The sequence below is a fragment of the Trachemys scripta genome, chromosome 6 (assembly GCF_013100865.1).
Source record: "Trachemys scripta elegans isolate TJP31775 chromosome 6, CAS_Tse_1.0, whole genome shotgun sequence".
NCBI lineage: Eukaryota > Metazoa > Chordata > Testudines > Emydidae > Trachemys > Trachemys scripta.
Genome location: NC_048303.1, coordinates 38,383,357 through 38,405,359, shown reverse-complemented (window position 1 = coordinate 38,405,359; position 22,003 = coordinate 38,383,357). Strand labels below are relative to the sequence as shown.

Sequence of the window (22,003 nt, the reverse complement as noted above, 5' to 3'; positions counted from 1 at the left end):
GCATATTAAATGTGCATTTCACTGACATTGTGCAGCTACTCAGAGTGCAGTTAAATTCTTGAGCCTTCTAAAATTCCCACTATATGGCTGTGTAAGCCAGGGCAGTAGTATGTAAGCTTTGTTACCCAGGATAACTGTTGGTACAGTCTGTGCTGTTTGAGGGGGAAGTAGTGGCTGTCTGAAAATTGTGGCTGTGTGGATTAGGTCCTGTTTTCCTGACCTGCAAAGATTGATGGTGAAATGGTCACACTGACACACCAAGGCCTGAACAGCAATAGAGAAGTATCTCTTTTGGCTGATACACTGAGGTTTGGTGGGATGGGAGTCATAGAATGGACACACAGGTCTTATTAGTTGCCTCTGAAAAACTGGGGATCCCTAACAATTCGTAACCAGTAATGATGTCCTGCCACTCCCTCATACGCAGCATTAGTATAGGGTGAATAGCCTTATATACCTCCAGTACAACAGCATCAACTGCATTTATCAACCCTGAACTTGTTCCCAACTGACTGGTGGCAGTTGGGGAGTGACCAGCTTCCAAAGGGTGAAACCCACTCTCTCCTTCATGCTGGGGTGAACTCTCCACTGGGAATTCTGGTGCTGTAGTGCTGGGTTGAGCTCATCACAGAGCTCCAGGAAATTGCCTTCTATGTTCTGAAGTTGTGTGGCTACTGGTGGTTGTCCTAGGTCCCCAGCCCTGTCTTGTCCTAACAGTCTGCCTGTTGGCCTGGCCCAAGAGTGGCACTTAGCCTAACGCAGTTGATCAAGGAATAGTTCATAGAAACCTTTGGAAACTCAAGATAGCATCAGACCAGGCAGATTGGATCTCTGACAGTTGCAAGTCTCTCTCTTGCTCTCTGTATTTCTGCCCAAATGATTGCAAAAATTCCAATTGCTTTCTGGCTAGTGCCATGCTCATAGGTTCTCAGTATTGTAGGATCTGCATTTGTCTTAGCAATGGTCAGGAGATCACAGTATTCTGGGCTGCCTCCAGGCTGGGAAATAAATTTAGAAATGACATGATGTGAGTTCTGGGATACAGTCAGGGGAATTATAGGCATTTGACTGCTTCCTACAGGTCCTCTGGCCCTCTAGAAATATCCCACAGTGTGATGTGAAAATTGCCCAGAGTGTAGCAGGCCTGGGTTACCTACCCATATGGCTGTGCATAACACTTCATAGGATCACAGAAATGTAGGACTGGAAGCGACCTCAGTAGGTCATCTAGTTCAGTCCCCTCCACTGAGGCAGTTCTAAGTATTATAATAGAACCTCAGAGTTACAAACACCAGAGTTACAAACTGACAGGTCATCCACATTCATTTGGAACAAGAAGTATACAATCAGGGAGCAATAGAGACCAACCCCTCCACCCAAACAAATACAGTACAGTACTGTAAAACATAAAGGGAAAGTTTAAAAAAAAATTTTTTTTTGACAAGGTAAGGAAACTGTTTCTGCGCTTGTTTCATTTAAATTCAGATGGTTAAAAGCAGCATTTTTCATATGCATAGTAAAGTTTCAAAACTGTATTAAGTCAATGTTCAGCTGTAAACTTTTGAAAGAACAACCATAATGTTTTGTTCAGAGTTACAAACATTTCAGAGTTACAAACAACTTCCATTCCCGAGGTGTTTGAAACGCTAAGGTTCTGCTATATCTAGACCATCCAAGCAGGGACTTTCTTTCCAGACCACAAGATTAGAGTGGGGAATGTGGAAATGCCCACAGTGATCTTGGGACACCCAATTTACCCCTTACAGCCCTGGCTCATGAAACCTTACACGGGACATCTGGACAGCAGTAAGGAGTATTTCAACAACAGGCTGAGTAGATGCCGCATGACAGTTGAATGTGCCTTTGGCAGATTAAAGATGCGCTGGCATTGCCTTTATGACTGGTTAGACCTTAATGAGGAGAATATTGCCATAGTCATAGCCTCATACTGCACTTTGCATAATCTCTGTGAATCTAAGGGTAAAATGTTTGCTCAGGGGTGGAGCGCTGAGGCAGAGTGCTTGGCTGCTGAGTTTGAGCAGCCAGATACCAGGGCTGTCAGAGGAGCCCAGAGGGCAGCAATTGAAATCAGGGAGACTTTGAGGAAGCACTTTGACAATAAGCAGCAGCAACATATTTCTATAGAGTAGCTTCCATGATGCATTCCATGTTTTTTATCCCCTAGGAGACTATGTTGACATTTGGGGCCTCATATCCCAGTAAGAAAATTATTAAAATGCCTGTACATGTACATGTACTTGTAATGTGAATTTGTAGAAAACAAAATAAAGATGATTTACCATTATAAAACTTTTTGCCTTTATTCACCAAGAAAAAGCACAGTGACACTCAGCAAAACACATGCTTGCTGGGAAAGGAGGGACTGGGAAAGGGCAGACCGTCACAACTGTGTGTAGAGCTAGCTGTCATTGTGAAAGTTGTGTGAAGGGGTGGAGTGATGGGGAAACTGAGGAGTCGCAGACAGGGGAAAGGAATGTGCGGGCGGAGTGTGTGTGTGTGTGGAGGGGGGGGGGCGAGGGAAGGCTGGTAAAGAACTGTGCATGTGCTGCTGTGGAGGTCGAGCCCGGATCTGCTCACTCTTCAGCATTATTAAAGACTTGAGCATTTCTGTTTGCTTCTCCATTACTTTTATCATCCGCTCAGTTGCATCCCTGGCAAATGCTTGATTCTCTTTTCTGTCCTGCCTTTTGGTTTCCCAGCATTCCTTTCGTTCCCTTTTCTCTGTACTGGAGCACTGCAGTACCTCCCAGAACATGTCTTCTTTGCTGTATCTTGGCCTCTTTCTTATCTGGCAGAGATGGTCGGCAGGGGTGCATGGGGTGTCCCTGAAGGCCACATCTGGTGAAGCCCGGGACAATGCACAGAAGCGGGATTGTTAAATTCAAGCACAACATTGAAACATTTCACTTATATGCACCTTTTTCAACGTACCAATCACTTTCTCACTGACCCTCGCCAGACACACATCTCTGCAAGCACCCAAAACATGGTGAGTTTTGGGTGGGGGTAGGGGAGGGTGCTGCACCTGGACAGAAGAACATGCAGTCTTTGCAGGGGTTGTGGTGCAGCTTTACAGGGAAATAACTCTAAAATTATCCCACACTTTTCCACAGGCAGGGATCATTCTAGCAGACATCTTACTGCTGAGGGTAAGCAGGGAAACCAGGGTACATCTGCTGCATGCTTGTGGCTTCTGCCCTGCTCTATATGGAGCTCACCTATATGCCACTTTGGTCTCTGCACAAGTGATTGCCGAATGGCGCGGGACAGTGTCCTACAATGGGGGAAGGAACAAAGCTGCACTGCCATGCAAGCTGCACCAGAGAATTATCAAGTACCTCCAGGAAACTTTCCTGGAGATCTCTCTGGAGGATTCCCATGAGATCTCAGCGTGCATTAACACCCTGTTCCATCGTACTGATTAGCTACACGGGGAAATGTCCAGCTCACAGAAACACGGCCAGCCTCTCACATTTCAATGCCCTGAACCCACCTCCGCACTACACAAGCCACAGCCACTTGCCAGGCGTCTCATCTGTTTCTTGCTCACCGGAGAGCAACTGCTGAAACTGGTTAGGCACCTCAGCAGTGGAGAAAAGTTCCTGGCTGCTTGCCCCACTGGTTGACCTGCTGGGAGCTCCACATCCAAGTCTAGCTCCACCTCTTCATCAATAACTTCATCCTCCTGGTTAGGTACTCTTTCCGCTTCCTCCGTTCTCTCCGAAGTATCCACGAGGCTCTTGGAAGTGGGGTCACCATTGAGGATACCATCCAGCTCCTTATAGAAACAGCAGGTCTTAGGTGCAGCACCGGAGCGACGGTTTGCCTCCCTTGCCTTATGGTATGCCTGCCTCAGCTCCTTTATCTTCAGTCTGCACTGCAGCATGGCCCGATCATAGCCCTTTTCACACAAGCTTCAAGAAATGTGCCAATAGGTATCCCATGCCTACGGGTCAAGCGCAGCTGGGACTGCACAGACTCCTTTCCCCATATACTGATCATATCCAACAGCTCTGCTGTGGTCCAGGCAGGAGAGCGTTTGATGCGATAGCCAGCCATGGTCATCTGGGAAGATGCGATGAGACTTCCCTATGCCAAGCCAGCAAGCAGGAAATGGAATTTAAAATTCCCGGGGCTTGCAAAGGGGAGGGGCAGATTGTTGTTTACCTGGCTGCCTGGCAGCAGAGTTCAAACTGCTGACCGGAGCGGTCAGGATGGTGGTTGTGGGACACTTCCTGGAGGCCAAATAAAGCGATTAAAGCATGCGTGGTGTCTACACTGGCTCTTTGTCGATAATAAAGAGAAGGGAAAAGAAAAAAGTCTCTGGTAGGGGTGGAAGTATTTTGTCACTGAAATTGGGCATTTTTTCTGACAAAAGTCGCATTGCAGTGTGTACACATTCACTATTTTGTCACCAAAAGGCAGTTTTTGGCAACAAAACTTGGTACTGTAAACAGAGCCTTACTGTACTGCCTGTCTTTCCTGCACATTGGTATAGTTTGCTCTTATGCCATTTAATGATGTCTCTTTGAAAAACTGCCAATTCTCCTGAACTCTTGTTTTTCCTCTTAGATTTGCTTCTCATGGGATCTTACCTACCAGTTCTCTGAGTTTGCTGATGTCTCCCTTCTGCTGTTTTCCCTCCTACCATTCCTTAGAATCATGAACCCTCCATTTCATGATCACTTTCACCCAAGCTGCTTTCCACCTTCAGATTTTCAACCAGTTCCTCCTTAACCAAATCCTAGAAACAGTATGCTGGCTTAAAAGAGGTGCTCACCCATTGATGTCTGTCAAAATCAGATGCAGAATAGCCTCTCCTCTAGACACTTTCTCCACCTTCTGTAATAAAAAGTTGTTTTTAATGCATTCCAAGAATTTGTTGGATAATCTGTGCCCTGCTATATTATTTTCCCAGCAGATGTCTGCGTAGTTGAAGTGCCCCATCACCAAGAAGTCCTGTGTTTTGGATGATTTTGTTTGTTGTTTAACATGGTGCAGAACAGACACATGGTGTCTCAAAATTGCTGCAACTGTACCAGTGTGAACAGACCTGATTGGAATGAGAAACGTTGGTTTAATGACATCAACACATTATACCTTTATGGAGTTTTACAGTCTAGACCGAGATGGGCAACTTTTTGGCCTGAGGGCCACATCGGGTTTCGGAAATTATATGGAGGACCAGTTAGGGGAGGCTGTGCCTCCCCAAACAGCCAGGCGTGGCCCGGCCCTGACCCCCCACACACTTCTTGCCCCCTGATGGCCCCCCGGGACTCCTGACCCATCCAACCCCCCCCATTCCCTGTTCCCTGACTGACCCTGGAACCCCTACCCCTGACTGCCCCCCGCCACCCCCTTCAACCGCCCCTCCTTCCTGACTGCCCCCTTGGGACCCCGTCCCATCCAACCACCCCTTCTCCCTGTCCCCAGAACCCCTGCCCCTGACTGCCCCCTGCCACCCCCTCCAACCTCCCTCCTTCCTGGCTGCCCCCCAGGGACCTCTGCCCCCATTCAACCCCCCTGTTCCCTGCCCTCTGACTGCCCTGACCCCTATCCACACCCATGCCCCCTGACCACCACCCCGAACTCCTCTGCCCTCTATCCAAACCCCCTTACCGCGTTGCGTGGAGCACCGGTGGCTGGCGGCACTACAGCCACGCCGCCCAGAGCACCAGGACAGGCAGCTGTGCCACCTGACTGGAGCCAGCCACGCCACTGTGCAGCACAGAGCACCAGGTCAGGCTGCAGCTCTGCAGCCCCGCTGCCCAGAGGATTGCGCCAGTGGTGCATTGAGCTGAGGCTGTGGGGGAGGGGGAACAGCAGGTGAGGGGTCAGGGGCTAGCCTCCTGGGCCAGGAGCTCAGGGGCTGGTCAGGAGGGTCCTGCAGGCTGGATGTGGCCTACGGGCCGTAGTTTGTCCACCTCTGGTCTAGACAAATCTTGAGTCAGCTCAGATATCCATTTTTCCCCCTTTGCTGATCATATGTAACTTTTATTGTTATTCTGAGAAACAGTTTCCAGAATGTCTTTCTCCCTTCCCCAGTAATGAATACAAGTTAAATTGACAGATGATTACGTTTGTTTGCCTACCTCTTTTTTCAGAAGATCAATCGGTATAATGATATATTAGGTTTTATTTAGATATGGTCTGCTGAGTGAAAAGTACCTGAGGGTCTTGGCAGGGAGAGCGTTGTAGGGGGCACCTCTGTGAAAGTCTCATCACATCCATGGTATTGGATGCAGAGGGGAACCACGGACAGTGGCTTCCTTCCTGGGATTTTAGGAGCAAATACTCAGTTCCTGTCCACATTTTGGATAATCCTTGAGGGGTGGCCCCAGGGGCAAGGAATTGTAGGGGATTCCCTGTCTTTGCTCTGCATCACTGTGTGCTTCCAGGTGGCCAGCCACAGGCTGACTTCTGCAAAACGGTGATGATGTAGGAGAAGTGGACGTGGCCTGCCGCTTTCCTTCAGTGTTTTTGGCCATGTGGATCAATGCTCTATGTGGTCCCTTGTTTTTGGATGACACATCTACTTCTCCTATTGCATAACACAGATGTGAAATCTGCAGCAGATCTCAAACATTTTCCCAGTTTGAGATCTGCTGCTGATTTCACGTCTGTGTTATGCAATAAAGCATGAAGTTGTTCTTCGTGGGTTTTCCATTACGGGACCTGCTAGGGCAGCAGAAATATATATTTTCTGCTGCCTTTGGATCTTTTGTGGTCATGCAGGGATCTTAAGGATGGGTGCAAATCGTATTTTACTGTTCAGTGTTTGGTAATAGTATATTTATAATGGGTGATCAAGGAAAAAGCTTTGTATTGTACAGATTTTTGGCAGTCATAAATATAGGCTATTTTTTTTTACCTTTTTGCTTAAAATATTGCAGATCCTTACCACTGGTTTTGCTAAAATACTGTAAATTCTTACAGTAATCTTGCCAGCTTCCGTGCTGTGGAAACTACCCAGAATTGTTTTTATAACTGACACTGGTTCTAGTAGTTTAGTGGGAATATTTATTTCTTTTAATCTCTAACTGGCAGAAACGCAAATGCAGTTTGTGGTGGTTGTTTTTAAATCAAATTTTCTATTTCAAAAATAGGAGATTCAGGTGTGTGGGGCTTGAAAAAAAACTTTGCTTTGCTGGAGCTTTTGGAACGACTGCAGAATGGCCCTGCTGGCCAATGTGGAACAACAGAAGAAGTAATTGGCCAGTCTGGAGAGGTATTGATTCAAGAATGCTTATCTTTGTTTAAAACTGAAGAGAGAGTTTGTTTTTAGCTTAACAAAAATTAAAACCAAACACTTACCAAATTAAAAGTTCCTATGGTTGCAGAATGTATGTATTGTATCTATACAAATCCTAGATCTCACCCAGCTAATAAACGAATTGCTGTTTAATTGTTTGCATTTTTTCAGAATAAAGAAGTACTAAAAACTTGAATAATTAATTTGTGCAGTGAATATGGTCCAATACATATAGACTCAAGTAGAGGAAAAACCAAAATTACCACTTATCTTGCACACTTACGTTCACTGAAAAAGGTCATAAAACTCTTTTGGAGACTGCCACTCTTTATAAGTGTCTTTTAGCTGCAGTATTACAAAAAAAGAAAAGCTGCAGCACCTCCTAAAAATCTGAAATTAATTTTTTTTCTTTCCCAAATTTCATCCTTTTACATTAATTTGGTAAATGCATTAATTAGCTGTTTTGAGCATTTCCTGATGGCTGCTTATACACCAGTGTTATTGCAGTGAGATTGTGATTGAGCCAGTACCATATAATCAGTCCTAGAAGCAATGTATTGTCTAAAAGAGGTGCTCACCCGTTGATACCCTGTTTTTGTTTTTTAAAAGAGACATTGGAGAAAGGTCTCGGATCTGACTTTCATTGTTTTTGAGCATCTTCAGTACCTATTGAATTCAGTTTGAGTTGTGGATACTCAGTACCTCTGAAAATCAGTCTCCTGTGGTTCACTCAAATGCTGAATTTTTTTAATGTATTTATTTATTTCTAAAGAAGGGCTTGGTGAAAGAGTGCAGAATTTAAAATCACTCGTTTGGAGTAAGGTGAACATTCCTCAGCAATTAATGATTTTAAGGGGAGTGAAATTTTTAGGCTTGAACAAGTTGAAAGTATCTAATCTAATTTATTTTCAATTATTGGAATAAAATGTTAACGCAATAAGGTTTTTTTTGTTAAAGAGCATCATTCGTTGTGATGAAGATGAAGCTCATGTTGCATCTGTATACTGCACTGTTTGTGCCACTCACTTGTGTGCAGAGTGTTCCCAGCTTACCCATTCTACGAAGACATTAGCAAAACATAGGCGTGTACCTCTTGCTGAAAAACCTCATGAGAAGACCATGTGTTGCCAGCACCAGGTGCATGCCATTGAATTTGTTTGTTTAGAAGAAGATTGTCAGACCAGTCCCCTTATGTGTTGTGTCTGCAAAGAATATGGAAAGCATCAGGGTCATAAGGTACTGTTATTTTTCTATTACACTCATGCTGTTGGGTGATTTAAGAAAATAATACTTTTTTCCATTATTAATCACACAAAGAGAGGGAGGGAGTTTATGCCTGATCTTTGAGCCTTTTATCAAGAATGTCACTGCCTTTTTGTTCCTTTCCTTCACTGCATGCAACTGCTGTGGTAACAGTGCAATAACAAACAAACAAAAATCATTGTGATCTGTAAAACCACAGTGCTGTTCTTCATCTATTTATTAAGGCAGAAAGGCTCATCATCTATGCGAGCCACCAGTTTTGATAGTTGTTAGCTGTTCATGATGTAGAGGTTGCAACATCACCCAGACAATTTAAGCTCGTCTAAATAGTTTTTTTTCCTTTTTCACTTTACATTTTATTAAAGATAGGGGGAAAAGACAAATGTGCACACATAGTTATTTGTGTGATTGCTAGATCCCTGTTTCAGTCGCATAACAAAATGAATAATACCTGATTTATTTATTTTTAATTTATCAAAGATTACGTTTAGTCTACATTTTTCCTCTCTTTTTCCTTCCCTAATTCTTTTGCACAGTATGGGGGAAAACCTTATTTTAGCTGGGCTGATGGTGACTGGAAGGGAAACTTAGAACTGACATTTGGTATGTGTTACTTTTGATTGTAGCATTCTGTTTTGGAACCAGAAGCAAACCAGATCCGTGCATCCATTTTAGACATGGCACACTGTATAAGAACCTTCACAGAAGAAATCTCAGACTATTCCAGAAAACTAGTTGGAATTGTTCAACAAATTGAAGGAGGAGAACAAATAGTGGAAGATGGAGTTGGAATGGCCCATACAGAACATGTAAGAGATTGTTTTTCTCAAACACAACATAATTTTTTCTGTAGTAATCAAAATCTTTTAGGAGTGTTGTATAAGAATTATACATAAGAGTTCACTCAGAGTCCAGTCCTGCAAGTTACTGAGTACCCTCAGTTCTGCAAAGTCAGTGGAAATTGAATGTGCTCACACTAGGGTGACCAGACAAGAGGAAGAAAATATTGGGACACATGGGGGAGGGAAGGTTGCCGGCGGAGGAAAAAAAAAAAAATTGGAGTGCTGGGAGCAAAAAAACCCCAAAAATGGAGTGCCGCGAAATATCAGGATGCGGGACAAACACCTAAATATCGGGACAGTCCCAATTTTATTGGGACGTCTGGTCACCCTAGCTCACACCTGGAAAGACTGAGTCCCAAGAGAGATTCCAGGAGAACTTCTATCACATTGATTGTCTCCTTGATTTTCCTGAAATTAGAGCGGCTGTGGGGAGAACTATATACTTATACAGCATTGAGGTACTATGGCAAGTAGTTTTTCCATGTGTCCTCGTATGCTGTTGTATTTTTTTCACGTTATTTCTCCCTGATAGTATTTATTTTCATACACTGTATACGTGTAATAAGTAATTGTTTATTGGAATAACCTATGCAAGGGCCTTAGTGCTGGGAGCAGATATACAACCCTCACCAAAACTCTGCCTGTTGAGATCTGAATCTGCTGGTCAAAATAATTTAGAAGTTAGGAGTTGGAATGTAACACAGCACTAAGTATTATACTGTTTGGATAAAATGATTTTTGATTGTTAATTTTCTCTCTTTGATTTTATGACTTTACACTGTAGGTCCCAGGTACTGCAGAAAATGCCCGTTCATGCATCCGAGCCTATTTTTCTGATCTTCATGAAACCCTTTGTCGCCAGGAAGAAATGGCACTTAGTGTAGTTGATGCACATGTGCGGGAGAAATTGATTTGGCTCAGACAACAGCAAGAAGACATGACTATCCTGTTGTCACAGGTTTCAACTGCTTGTCTTCACTGTGAAAAGACTTTACAGCAGGTAGGTGATTAAGTGAGGTGTAACATGCAGCAAGTGCATAGTTGGGTCCATAAATGAAGCTTAGGTTATAAACTGCTAAATTGGACAATGCTGTGCTTTTAAATTTTCTTTATCGTGTTAGAAACACACTACTATAAAGTGAGATTGAAAACATTATAGTAATTATTCGTGATGTGAATATGGAGACACAGATGTGTAGCTCAGGCTAAAAATATAGGTTTTATTGGGGAAAGGTTTTACAAATTGCTGTTACTAAAATGAATAATTTATTGGAAATAAAGTCAGGGTGGAAAAATGTTTGCTTGGAATTAAGTGGTTCTCTGGAAGGTTTGCAACCCAAACATCGCAGCATTGTGCTAAGTATGAGAAGGAAGTTACCATTCTAAAGATAAAACTGACCAGTCTGTTTTCATTGTCCAAGATGAGTAAAGAGCAAAAAGTAAATAAACATATTTAGTAAAAAGGAAACTTTATTTTTAATTTTTTTTCAGTTTTGTCTATTTAATATGCTATTATTGTAAGACAGCTTTTTATTTTTTAAACATGATTTTAAATTGCTTTTATCTCTTTTAAGCCATTGGGAACTAACTCTGGTCAGATTTCATCTTAAATACTGACATTCTACTTAACTAAATTTCCCCGTTTTAACACCTGGGTACAGTTTTTCACCGTGTTATAGTGTTGCTGTATGCTATTAACCAATTGCCATATTCCAAGTCTGAGTAAGCTACATTTCTGTGAATGGTATTAGATATTGTTCTTTCACATCACTGGGGGGATTAGGGGAAAGAAAGATAGATATGTGTGTTCTCTTTGTTTTTTTTGTTTTTGTTTTGTTTTGCAAAGCTCTTTGAGCTCTATTAGGATTATATTTGCAGTATAAAAGTGGAAAATGTGTCATTATAATTTCTTAAATGCATTTTTTGTAAATATAAATTTTGTTCTATTAGATTATTCGAAATAAAAAAGAACATAGTTTTATTGCCATACATAATTATCTGCCCCTTTTTTTCCATTAAATGATTTACTAGTAGAAAGAGTGCTTCTGCTTTGTCTGTTTTAGGATGACTGCAGAGTAGTGTTGGCTAAACAGGAGATTACAAGGCTACTAGAAACATTACAAAAACAGCAGCAGCAATTTACAGAACTTGCAGATCATATACAGCTTGATGCTAGCATTCCTGTCACTTTTACAAAGGTATAGTCTTCAAAACCCTTTTCATATGTCTTCTATTTTCAACAGAATCTTGAACTGTCGTCTTTCTGAAATTCAAAATGTGTACAAATACACCTTTTAACCATTTTTTCTAGCTGAGACTGACTCTGATTTCGGAATACGGAAGCTGCCATCTTGCACTATGACACAAGATACTTACTCTCTGTTGAAATAGATGGGGAAAAAACAGTCACTATGAGTGGTGTTTCTATGTCCATTTGAATGTATAATATATTTGCTACATAGCTGTTTTTTACTTCAACTGCTATATTTTTCATTATTTTTAAATTTTATTTTAATCAAGATAGTGGTCAGGAGTTCTGAAAAAACAAGAGATGCTCTCCAGAAAGCAGCCCTCCCCCCTATATCCGTTCCCCCCCCTCCCCCCGAAATGGGGAGTGGTTTTGTACAAACGCCAAGCCTGATGGATGCTGGTTATTTAATTTCTTATCTGCCTATTAAAAATACAAAATAATAATTCCATTACATATTTCCATTTACAGCATTCAAACTGATGTATTTCTTCCATGATTCTAATGGTGAATTTGTTCCTCTCATAGCTTAGCATTTGGTACCAACTTGGCAGCCTTCAGATTCTGAGTAGGTTTTATTGCTTAGTTTCAATGTGCATCTCAAAATAATATGAAGTTGTTTTTGAAAGAAGGTTGAGATGATTGTGAAATTTTGGTAATACACTAGAGTTTCCGTTAAGTGATTTATTTCCTAATTCTATAATTAAAGAATTTTTAAATGGGCTTTGGATCACAGTTGAACAAAAAGACAAGAAGTTTGAGAATATTGAAGGATGATGTTTGTTTGTCTTGTATATTTGGCTGTATCTTCATCTCTTCATTGTTAATGAGGGAAAGGAAACACTGTTGTTTTGAGTGACTTGCTGCTGTTTTCATTATGAAGTAGCAATAACAATGCCAATTAAGTGCTTTCCTTCAGGGAAACAGGGGTTTCAGTCTGGAGACTGTCTCAGTTGTACTGTGTTATTACTAGGGTTACTATCAAAATCTGTATGGTAGAACCTGAGAGTTACACCTCGGGAATGGAGGTTGTTTGTAACTCTGAACAAATCGTTACGGTTGTTCTTTCAAAAGTTTACAACTGAACATTGACAATATAGCTTTGAAACTTTACTATGCGGAAGAAAAATGCTGCTTTTAATCACTTTAATTTAAATGAAACAAGCACAGAAAGTTTCCTTAACTTGTCTAATCTTAAACTTTCCCTTTATTTTTAGTAGTTTACATTTAACACAGTACTGTACTGTATTTGCTTTTTTTTTCTTTCCCTTTGGGGGAGGGGGGAGGGAGAAGGGGGTCTTTGCTGCTGCCTGATTCCATACTTCTGGTTACAAATGGGGGGTGTGGATGACTAGTCAGTTAATAACTCTGGTGTTCAGCACTGAGGTTCTACTGTACTTCAGTACTGCTTTTAATTTACTATTAGTAGATACTTCATGACTTGGAATCTTTACTACTTTGTGCAAGATATTCATGTGAACTTGCATGAAAGAGTCAAGAAGACAGTAGTATGTATTTTCAGATGTATTCCTAGTATTTCTGCAGCAAGGTCAGTGATTCAGAAGTGGAACATATAATTTCTATTGCACAGCTTTTCTCATTGATTATTGATGGGTAAGGTTAAGATTTTTGTCACGGTTATTTTTAGTAAAAGTCATGGACAGGTCGTGAGCAATAAACAAAAATTCATGGGGGCCCTGACCTGTCCGTGACTTTACTAAAAATAACGGAGGAGAGGGGGGGGAGGGGCAGAGGAGGAGGGAGAGAGAATTTGGAAGCTGTCTAGTGTAGTTGTTGGAAGCTCCAGGACGGAATCTTGTCCCTCAGCTCAGGCCACCAGGTTTTTCTGCCTCTGGTGGTGGAACAAATTGGCAGTTCAGTTTCTCCTGACCATTTTGTTATATAATTTTCAATTTTTCACGTGGCAGTGAGTTAAAATATATCTTCCTCCCCCCTAGATCAGGTATTTGGCAGCATGGTGGTTTCAACCACCCAGATCTGCTGCTGCAGTACCTCCTCTCTGAGACTCCTCTGTCCCCATTCAGGTATGGAAGAGCTGTCTCACAAATACCAGGTACATTAAAGTGGTGTTCCCAATGTGAGGCAGCATTTACATACTTTAGAGGGTGAATTATGCTCTGTCTGTCCCCAGCCAGCCAACCCTCTTGCTGCCATGGCATGGTGCTCAGAGTAAGACCAGCATTTGGGTCCATCCCTGCCCTGAGGAACCATAATTCCAACACAGAGTAGTCTGATCAGGAGCTTCTGAGCATTTGGGGAGACACCACCATGAGGACACCAGACAGTCAGCTCAGGGGGTATGTCCCTCAACAGACCTGGGCTGGAGGCGGGAAACCACAGAAAGAATCCAAACTCTTTGAGGTCATGGAATGGTATACTTGATACAGCACAGAATACAGTGTCATTCTCCAATCATATCTGAGTGTCCCTCAGATATGATTGGAGAATGACACTGTATTCTGTAGATTGTTGCTGAAAACCAACCCAGTTTTTTTTTAAGTGGCAACCCAGTTTTTACTCAAGACCTTGCATACTCACTATGGAAGCAATCTCTGCAGGATGGGGAAGCATATTTGGAGGACAACATTTCAGAGTATACGTCCTTTTAGTTCACTTCGACACCCCTGTCAGTGGTGTATCTAAAGTTAAACAAAACAAACAAAAAGCACCCCAAGGACCAGAGGCCCATCTATTCCAATACGCTGTCTGTGACAGCAACCAATACCATCTGCTTCAGAAGAGGGTACAAGTAAGTACATAGGAAGCAATTAGCTGCTCAAAAGGGAAGTCTCCTGCTACCTTCTGTTAGAGGTTGGTCTGTGACTAAGACAAGAGTGTTTTTATCCCTTCCAAAAGTGAGAGCAACCAGATGTCACAGCTTCCCCATGGCAATGAAAATAATGTTCTGGCAGAGAAGAATCTGCTACCTTTCAAGACAGTAAAGGTAAAGGGTACAGGAAAGAGGGAAAGGGAAAGTTGAAGTCCTCCTAGTTTTCCACTGACCTAGAAGCCATAATGGACTTACTAGATAGCCAAGGAACTCACACTGCACCTGCAGAAAAGCCCAGATATATTTGAAGCAAGGACTTTTTAATCCAGACCAGTTATATTTTGGTATACAGACAGAACTCAACCAGGAAATTTCATTCCTTGATATCAAATTTATGTTTGTGGTGTCAGTGGAAACAGAAACTTTAGGGAAGGAACTGCCTCTTTGTACAGAGCTCAGCACAGGGGAGCCCTGGCATCTAGATGCTACCATAATACAAATGTAACAATAGTTATGAAGTACTGATGGATATCTGCTACATTAGCATTTCTACAATGGATTCCTGTACAACCAAGCACCATAGAAATGAGAGCTCAGGGACTCGTGGTGTTCTGCAGATAGCTACATCAGACTTTTCATCTTGGTATCATCAGATGCCAACATTAATCAGAATGACAGATTACATAAGTCTGTGGCTGGCCTTCCGAGTCACCATTAGCTCCAAAAGGCAGGTTTTGGAATTAGTTCCCCTATCTGTACAAGAACCACATTGGTGGCGTTGTGAGGGTTTCTTATAGCTCCAGAAACTTTCTGTTTAAGGCACGTTCCTCTTTCCACAATTCCTGGCAAATGGTTCCCCCATCATTTACTGAGTGGGGTTCTGTAGCGTAGGGAGTAGGTCAGACTAAATGAGCATTATGGTTCATTCTGGATTTAAAATCTATTAATCTATAAATTGGTCTCTAAGGTGCCACAAGTACTCCTCGTTCTTTTAACTTTACAAATAGTGAGACATGTTGCATGCCACAGAGATCCTGGAGTTTCCTATAAAGACAGTGAAGATGTATCTTTTAGCTTGTTTTCAGTGTTTATATATTTTTTTCACCAGGACAACAGGGTACATATTGGACCAAAAATGGAGATTCGAGTTGTGACCCTAGGATTAGACGGAGCTGGCAAAACAACTATTTTGTTTAAGTTAAAACAGGATGAGTTCATGCAACCTATTCCAACAATAGGTATGTAACTGAGTGATTTAAAAGTTTGACTGATTCATTGTTAGGAATAAGAGTATAAAAAGTGAACTTTTCTCTTTTTAGGTTTTAATGTTGAAACTGTAGAATATAAAAATCTGAAGTTTACTATTTGGGATGTAGGAGGGAAGCACAAGTTGAGGCCTTTGTGGAAGCATTATTACCTCAATACACAAGGTAGGATTGCTAAAACATTTAGACTGTTTGTTTGGTTTTGTAGTTTGTGCATTCATTAGTGCCAAACGAATATGACTAGAAATCATTTAATCATAGAAAATTGACATAAAATAAGTAGTTATGTGTAAGGTGAAGTATGGGTGCTAGATTCATGGCCTAAGAAAATATTTTGGACCAGTAGATCTTGACGTCTGCTGGAAAAAGTTGCATTCTTTGTAAATTCATCAGCTCCATAATTCATGGAGCCATAACAAAAATTAGAACCTCTGTTAAATTAGTTTTAGCTGACAGTGGACAAAGATGTAGCATTCCAGAAGTTCACATGGTGATAAGTAGCACTTTACATGTGTAAATATTTGATAACATTTGAAATTAAAATACTCAGCTTTACAAAGTAACGTAACTTCTGACCCAGTACTGCAACACAATATCCAATCATAGTTACATTAATACAGATAAAAACAAGTCTATCAGAACAGGTTTGCTGTCCACATGGTAAAACGTTCTTCTGAATGTTACTGGCATGAAAGTGCTTACTATACTTTTGGGCACTGAATTATGGCGATGTTCTAAGTGGTCTATAGTTAAGTTTGTTTTCTATTTAAAGTGGGGTTCAGATTCCTGAATTAAATATTTCATGAAATCATTCCTAAACACACAGACTCTTTCAAGGACAACAAACTTCAGTTTTCTAGGTGCATTCTTCAGAGCCGCCTTTGCAGAATTCTGTGACATTTTAAATCACTCTTCTTTTAAAAAAATCATTTTCAGACTGTAGAGATCACCAACATAGGTCTTTTCTCCTATGAGAAAAGAAGAGGGGCAGGGCTAGGGTGAGAATTGAAAATACCAACAGTTAATTTGCTTCTTTGCTATAACTGTTTTATTTTTCCACTGTAAAAGCTGAGAAGCTCTGAAATTTATACGGAGAATTACTGTTCTCCAGTTCTGCCTCCTTAATTTTCCATGGTCTACAACCCCCATGAGTTCCTAATAGTAAATGACTCTATGCCACCCCTTCATTCATGCCATCTTACAGCCTCTTTGGCATGTAAAATCCTCCTACAAGTATACATAACCTTAATTTAAGGCTTGTCTAGATGAGAAAATTGCACTGGTTTAGATAAAGATGTGATTTTAAACTGATTTAGTTATACTGGTGCAAAGCCGTGTGGACACTCTTATTTTGATTTAGTGTAAATTGATTAGGAATTGCTTTAAGCTAAACTGAAACAAGTGTCCACACAGGGCTTTGAGTTAGTTTAACTAAATGGGTTTAAAAACAGATTTAAGTTAAACCATTGCAACTTCCTTCTGTAGACAGGGTCTAAGATGCTGGCTTTTGGGGAGACTTTTTTTTCAAATAAGTATGTCTATCTGTACAATATCTTAATGCTGAGGTTTGAGTTAATGTGCAATTCTGAGACACGCAATCTGTGCATTGTAGGTGATTCTTTGTTGGAAATAAATGAGATTTTATGGAGTTGAGTCAGTGCATTTGGGTATTATGTCTGAGTGTGTGTGTAACATGTTTCGCTATTTTTTTCATAGCGGTGGTATTTGTTGTCGATAGCAGTCACAGAGACAGGGTTAGTGAAGCACACAGTGAACTTGCAAAGTTATTAACAGAGAAAGAATTGCGGGATGCCCTGCTGCTGATCTTTGCCAATAAGCAGGTATTGGTGAATTTTTTTCTATCTCTTGTTTCTTTTTAAAACTGTAATTAACACAAATTTTGTAAACTGTCTGCCATAATTAAAAAGTGGGGATGGGGAAGGAATAAAATTTAGAAGTTTTTCCTTAATGTTTAGTGACAATATTATAAGAACAGACTAGTCACTGATTTAATGAATTCAACAGTTATTTCTGCGTGGGTGACAAGGTCAGTAAAACCGTCTGTCCAGCCTTAAGATTATTCATTTGGTTTACAGTTTTTAAGATGAGAGAGATTTTCTAGCAGTTCTAAATAATCTATATTCTTATCAGTGAAAGTGAAATCTCTAGAAAATTTACCATGTGCATTTAAAGTAATGCCTGGCTCTCTTGCAGGATGTAGCGGGGGCTCTTTCAGTAGAAGAAATCACAGAAATGCTGAGTCTCCATAAACTCTGCTGTGGCCGTAGCTGGTATATTCAGGGCTGTGATGTTCAAAGTGGCATGGGACTATATGAAGGATTGGACTGGCTTTCAAGGCAACTGGTGGCTGCAGGTGTACTGGATGTGGCTTAATTTCACGACAGTTGCAAATTAAATTTGTAATTCACTTATTTGCACGGGTTAGGATGTTGTAACAAGGTCTGCATTGTGAAGATGGAGATTTATCTAGAGCTCTGGTTATAGAAGAAAATGTACGTGGCATCTGCTTATCAAAGATTGTGGAATTGATACAGTAAACGTGCAATTGCTACAGTTTTTTAAATTTGGTAATGCAACAGATTAATAGGGTGGTCTGGCTGCTAAGGTGCCTAGATTTTTTGTGTGTGAAACTAGGTTGTTACTTCCAATTTAAGCGAGCTTTTCTGCTAAAACATTGTGTATCTAAATTGGTCCAATATTCAGCATAAGGTCACAGAAGTTACTTATTATTAGAATAAAATTCTTAGCGACTTAAATACTTATCGAAAAAGCAACTTCAAAAAAATAAAAACAAAAAAACCTTGAGCTATTTAGAAAGCAACCAAAACTCTAGCTGCTCTTTGGTAATACATTATGCCACTTGTAGTACATTTAAAAAAGCACTAGCTTAAACTTTGCTTTGAAAACTCCATATAGACACTACAAGAAGGAAAGTTATGCCCCAGTCATTTATTTATTAGCCTTATTGCATGCCATGGGATGTGTATAGGGCTAGAAAGTGGTAAGAACATAGCAGTCTTTCTAGGACCTTGCAGATTTAATGGGTGTAGGCATTAACTACCATTAGTAATAAAAGATGCAGTTAAATGAAAGCAAAGCAAAATTAGACACATTGAAATGTCTTCTTTCCATGAATAATACAAAATGTATTGATTATAGATGGGAGTTGCCTGTGCCTGCCCAAGGACATAATGTGTCTTTAGAGATTAAACTTCATCCTTAAGAAATCAAGTGAACCTAAGAACTTCCTAAAGAAAGCAATTGAAATATCAGCCCACCTATGTATTTTTATGAGAGTTATGCTTCCAGAAAAAGGTAGCAGCCTTAAAATATTGAGTAACCTGCTGTAAAAGCATCGCACGCTTAATAACTCTTACTTAGAACAGCAGATGGTAAAATCTGATCTAAACTTTTAGTGTCTGATTCAGATTCTTTATATACTTGGAACTATCACCAGTGCCTGTATTCAAAGACTATTCATTCACAAACTCTCAGAATCTTGGGGCTGTGTCTCTGTTTAAATTTAGGGAAGATTGGAATAATTTATTGATGTCTCCTCTTTTGCTGTGCACACAGTTCTGATCACCATAAATCTGTGTGGAGAGCACACCTGGTATGACTCCTCTGTTCCCTTCTGTAACTGTAACCCCTGGAAAGTGACAAGACCATGCAGAAGGAATACTATGGTATTAGTACGTATTTTGTAGCAGTTTTCCCACTTCGTACAGTAGTTAAAGCAAAGAATATATAAACAAATTATTTTAATACATTTGCACTTCAGAAGGAAGCAGTTGTGGTAACTGCTCCCTCCTGATACACTGGTTTATAATCACCTCCATTCTTTACATTTCATACTAATGGTGTTATGTACATTTAAGCTTGCTGAAACTGAATGGTTTGAATTGTAGCTCAAGTGACAAGTGTCACTATTTTCAAAGGTGTAGATACAAATTAAGCTTGTCTTCACATTTAGAAGTGATCTTAAAAATTCTTGCACCCATACTGGAATGCTAAGAGAAGGATTTTACAGACACTAAGTTCAGACTGTATTTGAAAGCTATATTCTCATTCAGAATACACCTGATAATATTGTATATAATTTACATGGACTGAAGAGTTTTTGCTGCCCAAATTGTTCACCTTTCAGCCTGCAACCTCTTGCACCATACACATTTTCTGCCCCTTTGACTACCTGCTCAGCCTATATTGCAAACCCAGCATAGACCTTCGTAATTCTTTGACTGTCCTTTTCATAGTTTTATTTTCAAATATTAACAAGTTCTAAGTAACAGACACTTTAGCTGGAAGATTTTTAATGAAAAAAACATGCATTGGTTGGAAGATATAATATGAAATTTGTCATTTTAGTTGGCACGTTCTACATCTTCAGTGGGTTCAATTGTACATGCTCTCCCACTAGGCTATTACTACTTTTGTTTTCTCTCGTTATTTTAAAACACTCGTCAGAACCAGTCAATACTTTGAAGGGCTTGTAGAGAAGAGTATGTTTGGGGAAAAAATTCACTTACTCATCTTTTACTTTCAGAACAAAAAGTTCTGCTGCCAATGTAGTATACTTGCATAAAAGTATTATTTTTTAAATGGAAACTAATGTGACTGATTCAAGTAACTGTGAAAATAGGTCTTGCATTTGTCTGTGAACTCTTCAGGTGTTATCAGGTAAACTTAGATTTATTTGTGATATAAGTTAATACTATATATAAACTGCTTCAATTGTAAATTTTAAATGTCTTGAACTTTAATTCAGTTTTTAGTGTACTAACTTATGCAAGTTATGATTGGGATGTGTTTCTCGCATTCTGTTAGAATTTAAAAAAATTACAAGTATTGGAGAGAATTTTCTGGGTAAAACTAAAACCTTGTTTAAAAAGTTAACTATAGCATTTAGCTATCAGGTCTAGATTTTGGCTTAATTGTGAAACTGAGTATACATAACCTGTGCAGTGACTGAAGAAAAGTGTTTTTAAATTCATCTTGTTTCAAAATAGTAAACAATAGCTAAGCTATTTGAGCAGTAATGCCTGACTTCTTGGTAACTTTCATTGTATGTAATTGAACTTTTTCTAATTCTGCTTGTGGACTGAATGATGACTGAGGTTCTGTCTGCAGGAAGATATTCACCAACAGTTCTTGTTCTAGGCTACTAGAGCAGGGTTGGGTATGGTAATACTTCACAAAGGAACAGCTCTGATCTAATGGAAGAGTGATTTAGCTGATGGAGTTTCTGAACTGCCTTGAATTTTTTTTTCCAATAAAGAGAATACTTTAACCCTCTGGTTTAGGGTTATCCTTCTTTTGAGCACTTTCATTTAAACCACTCTTGTTGCAGGTTAATCTAAGAATAGGAGTGTGAGTATTTTGATAGTCAGTCTAATGCTAGAATTTGGAAGTTCACAATGAAAAGGTTATGACCATTTCATGATGCTGAAAATGTTGGTACTGGTATCCAAAATTCAAGGATTGGATTGGATTAGATTAGAACCAACCTACAAAAAAAAAAAAAGTAACAATATTTAGAAAGTAGGCCTCAGGGACTTCACTTTTAATACTAGCAGAAAAAATATCTCTCTCTATATACGTTTCAGCTAAGGTTATTGTGACTATCAGGCACAAATCTCAACACTTAAAAGACCTTGACTGAGGTAAATGCATTTTGCAAGTTTGAAGTGCAGCTCTACTCAGAAGTGGTATTTTATCTAAATGTGTGTTTACACATTTGTGTCATCGACTTCAGTCACAAATGATATCACTGCTTTAATACAACTGCCATACTGGATTTGTATTCCTACCTGTGTGCCGGGAATTTCTATTTCTCATTATTAATACTATTGTAACTCCCTGAGTGAGAGAAGAGCATGTTGTGAGATGGGCAGTGCTTTAGCATACTGCTGCTGTGCCTGTTCTGTAATCTGAGGTTGAATCCAGGTGGGTGATTCTCAGGAAAAAAAACTTCTTGGTTCCTCTGACAACATCAAGACTGCAGTTATATTAATACAGAGAAAAAAAAAAAAAAGACAATGAAAATAGATTGTATACCGTGTTGTATCCACATCAGTTCTAGGATATTAGAGAGACAAAGTGGGTGAGGTAATAACTTTCACTTGACCAACTTCTGTTCAAAAGCATGTCTCTCACCAACAGAAGTTGGTCGGATTAAAAAAAAAAAAAAAAAAAAAAACCAACCTCACTCACCTTGTCTCATTGAAAAGGGCTGAGTTAAAAAAACAAAACACCCTCTAAGTATAAATATGTAGCATTGATTATTCTAATATAATTAAA

General features: G+C 40.1%; 1 protein-coding gene across 2 annotated transcripts in view; it reads left to right on the top strand.

Annotated features, from left to right (window-relative positions):
* TRIM23 (tripartite motif containing 23) overlaps nucleotides 1-20,998 on the top strand; it is a 31,052-nt gene extending 10,054 nt beyond the window's left edge. The window contains exons 3-11 of one of the 2 annotated variants that reach the window (XM_034773478.1): nucleotides 7,128-7,249; nucleotides 8,231-8,509; nucleotides 9,163-9,345; nucleotides 10,163-10,378; nucleotides 11,442-11,576; nucleotides 15,526-15,655; nucleotides 15,737-15,847; nucleotides 17,399-17,523; nucleotides 17,897-20,998. In XM_034773478.1, the coding sequence (XP_034629369.1) occupies nucleotides 7,128-7,249; nucleotides 8,231-8,509; nucleotides 9,163-9,345; nucleotides 10,163-10,378; nucleotides 11,442-11,576; nucleotides 15,526-15,655; nucleotides 15,737-15,847; nucleotides 17,399-17,523; nucleotides 17,897-18,076 (1,481 nt within the window). In that variant the 3' untranslated portion in view covers nucleotides 18,077-20,998. The remainder of the gene's footprint in view (nucleotides 1-7,127; nucleotides 7,250-8,230; nucleotides 8,510-9,162; nucleotides 9,346-10,162; nucleotides 10,379-11,441; nucleotides 11,577-15,525; nucleotides 15,656-15,736; nucleotides 15,848-17,398; nucleotides 17,524-17,896) is intronic. The other variant, XM_034773480.1, reaches the window with a different exon arrangement.
* The last annotated feature ends 1,005 nt before the right edge of the window (nucleotides 20,999-22,003 follow it).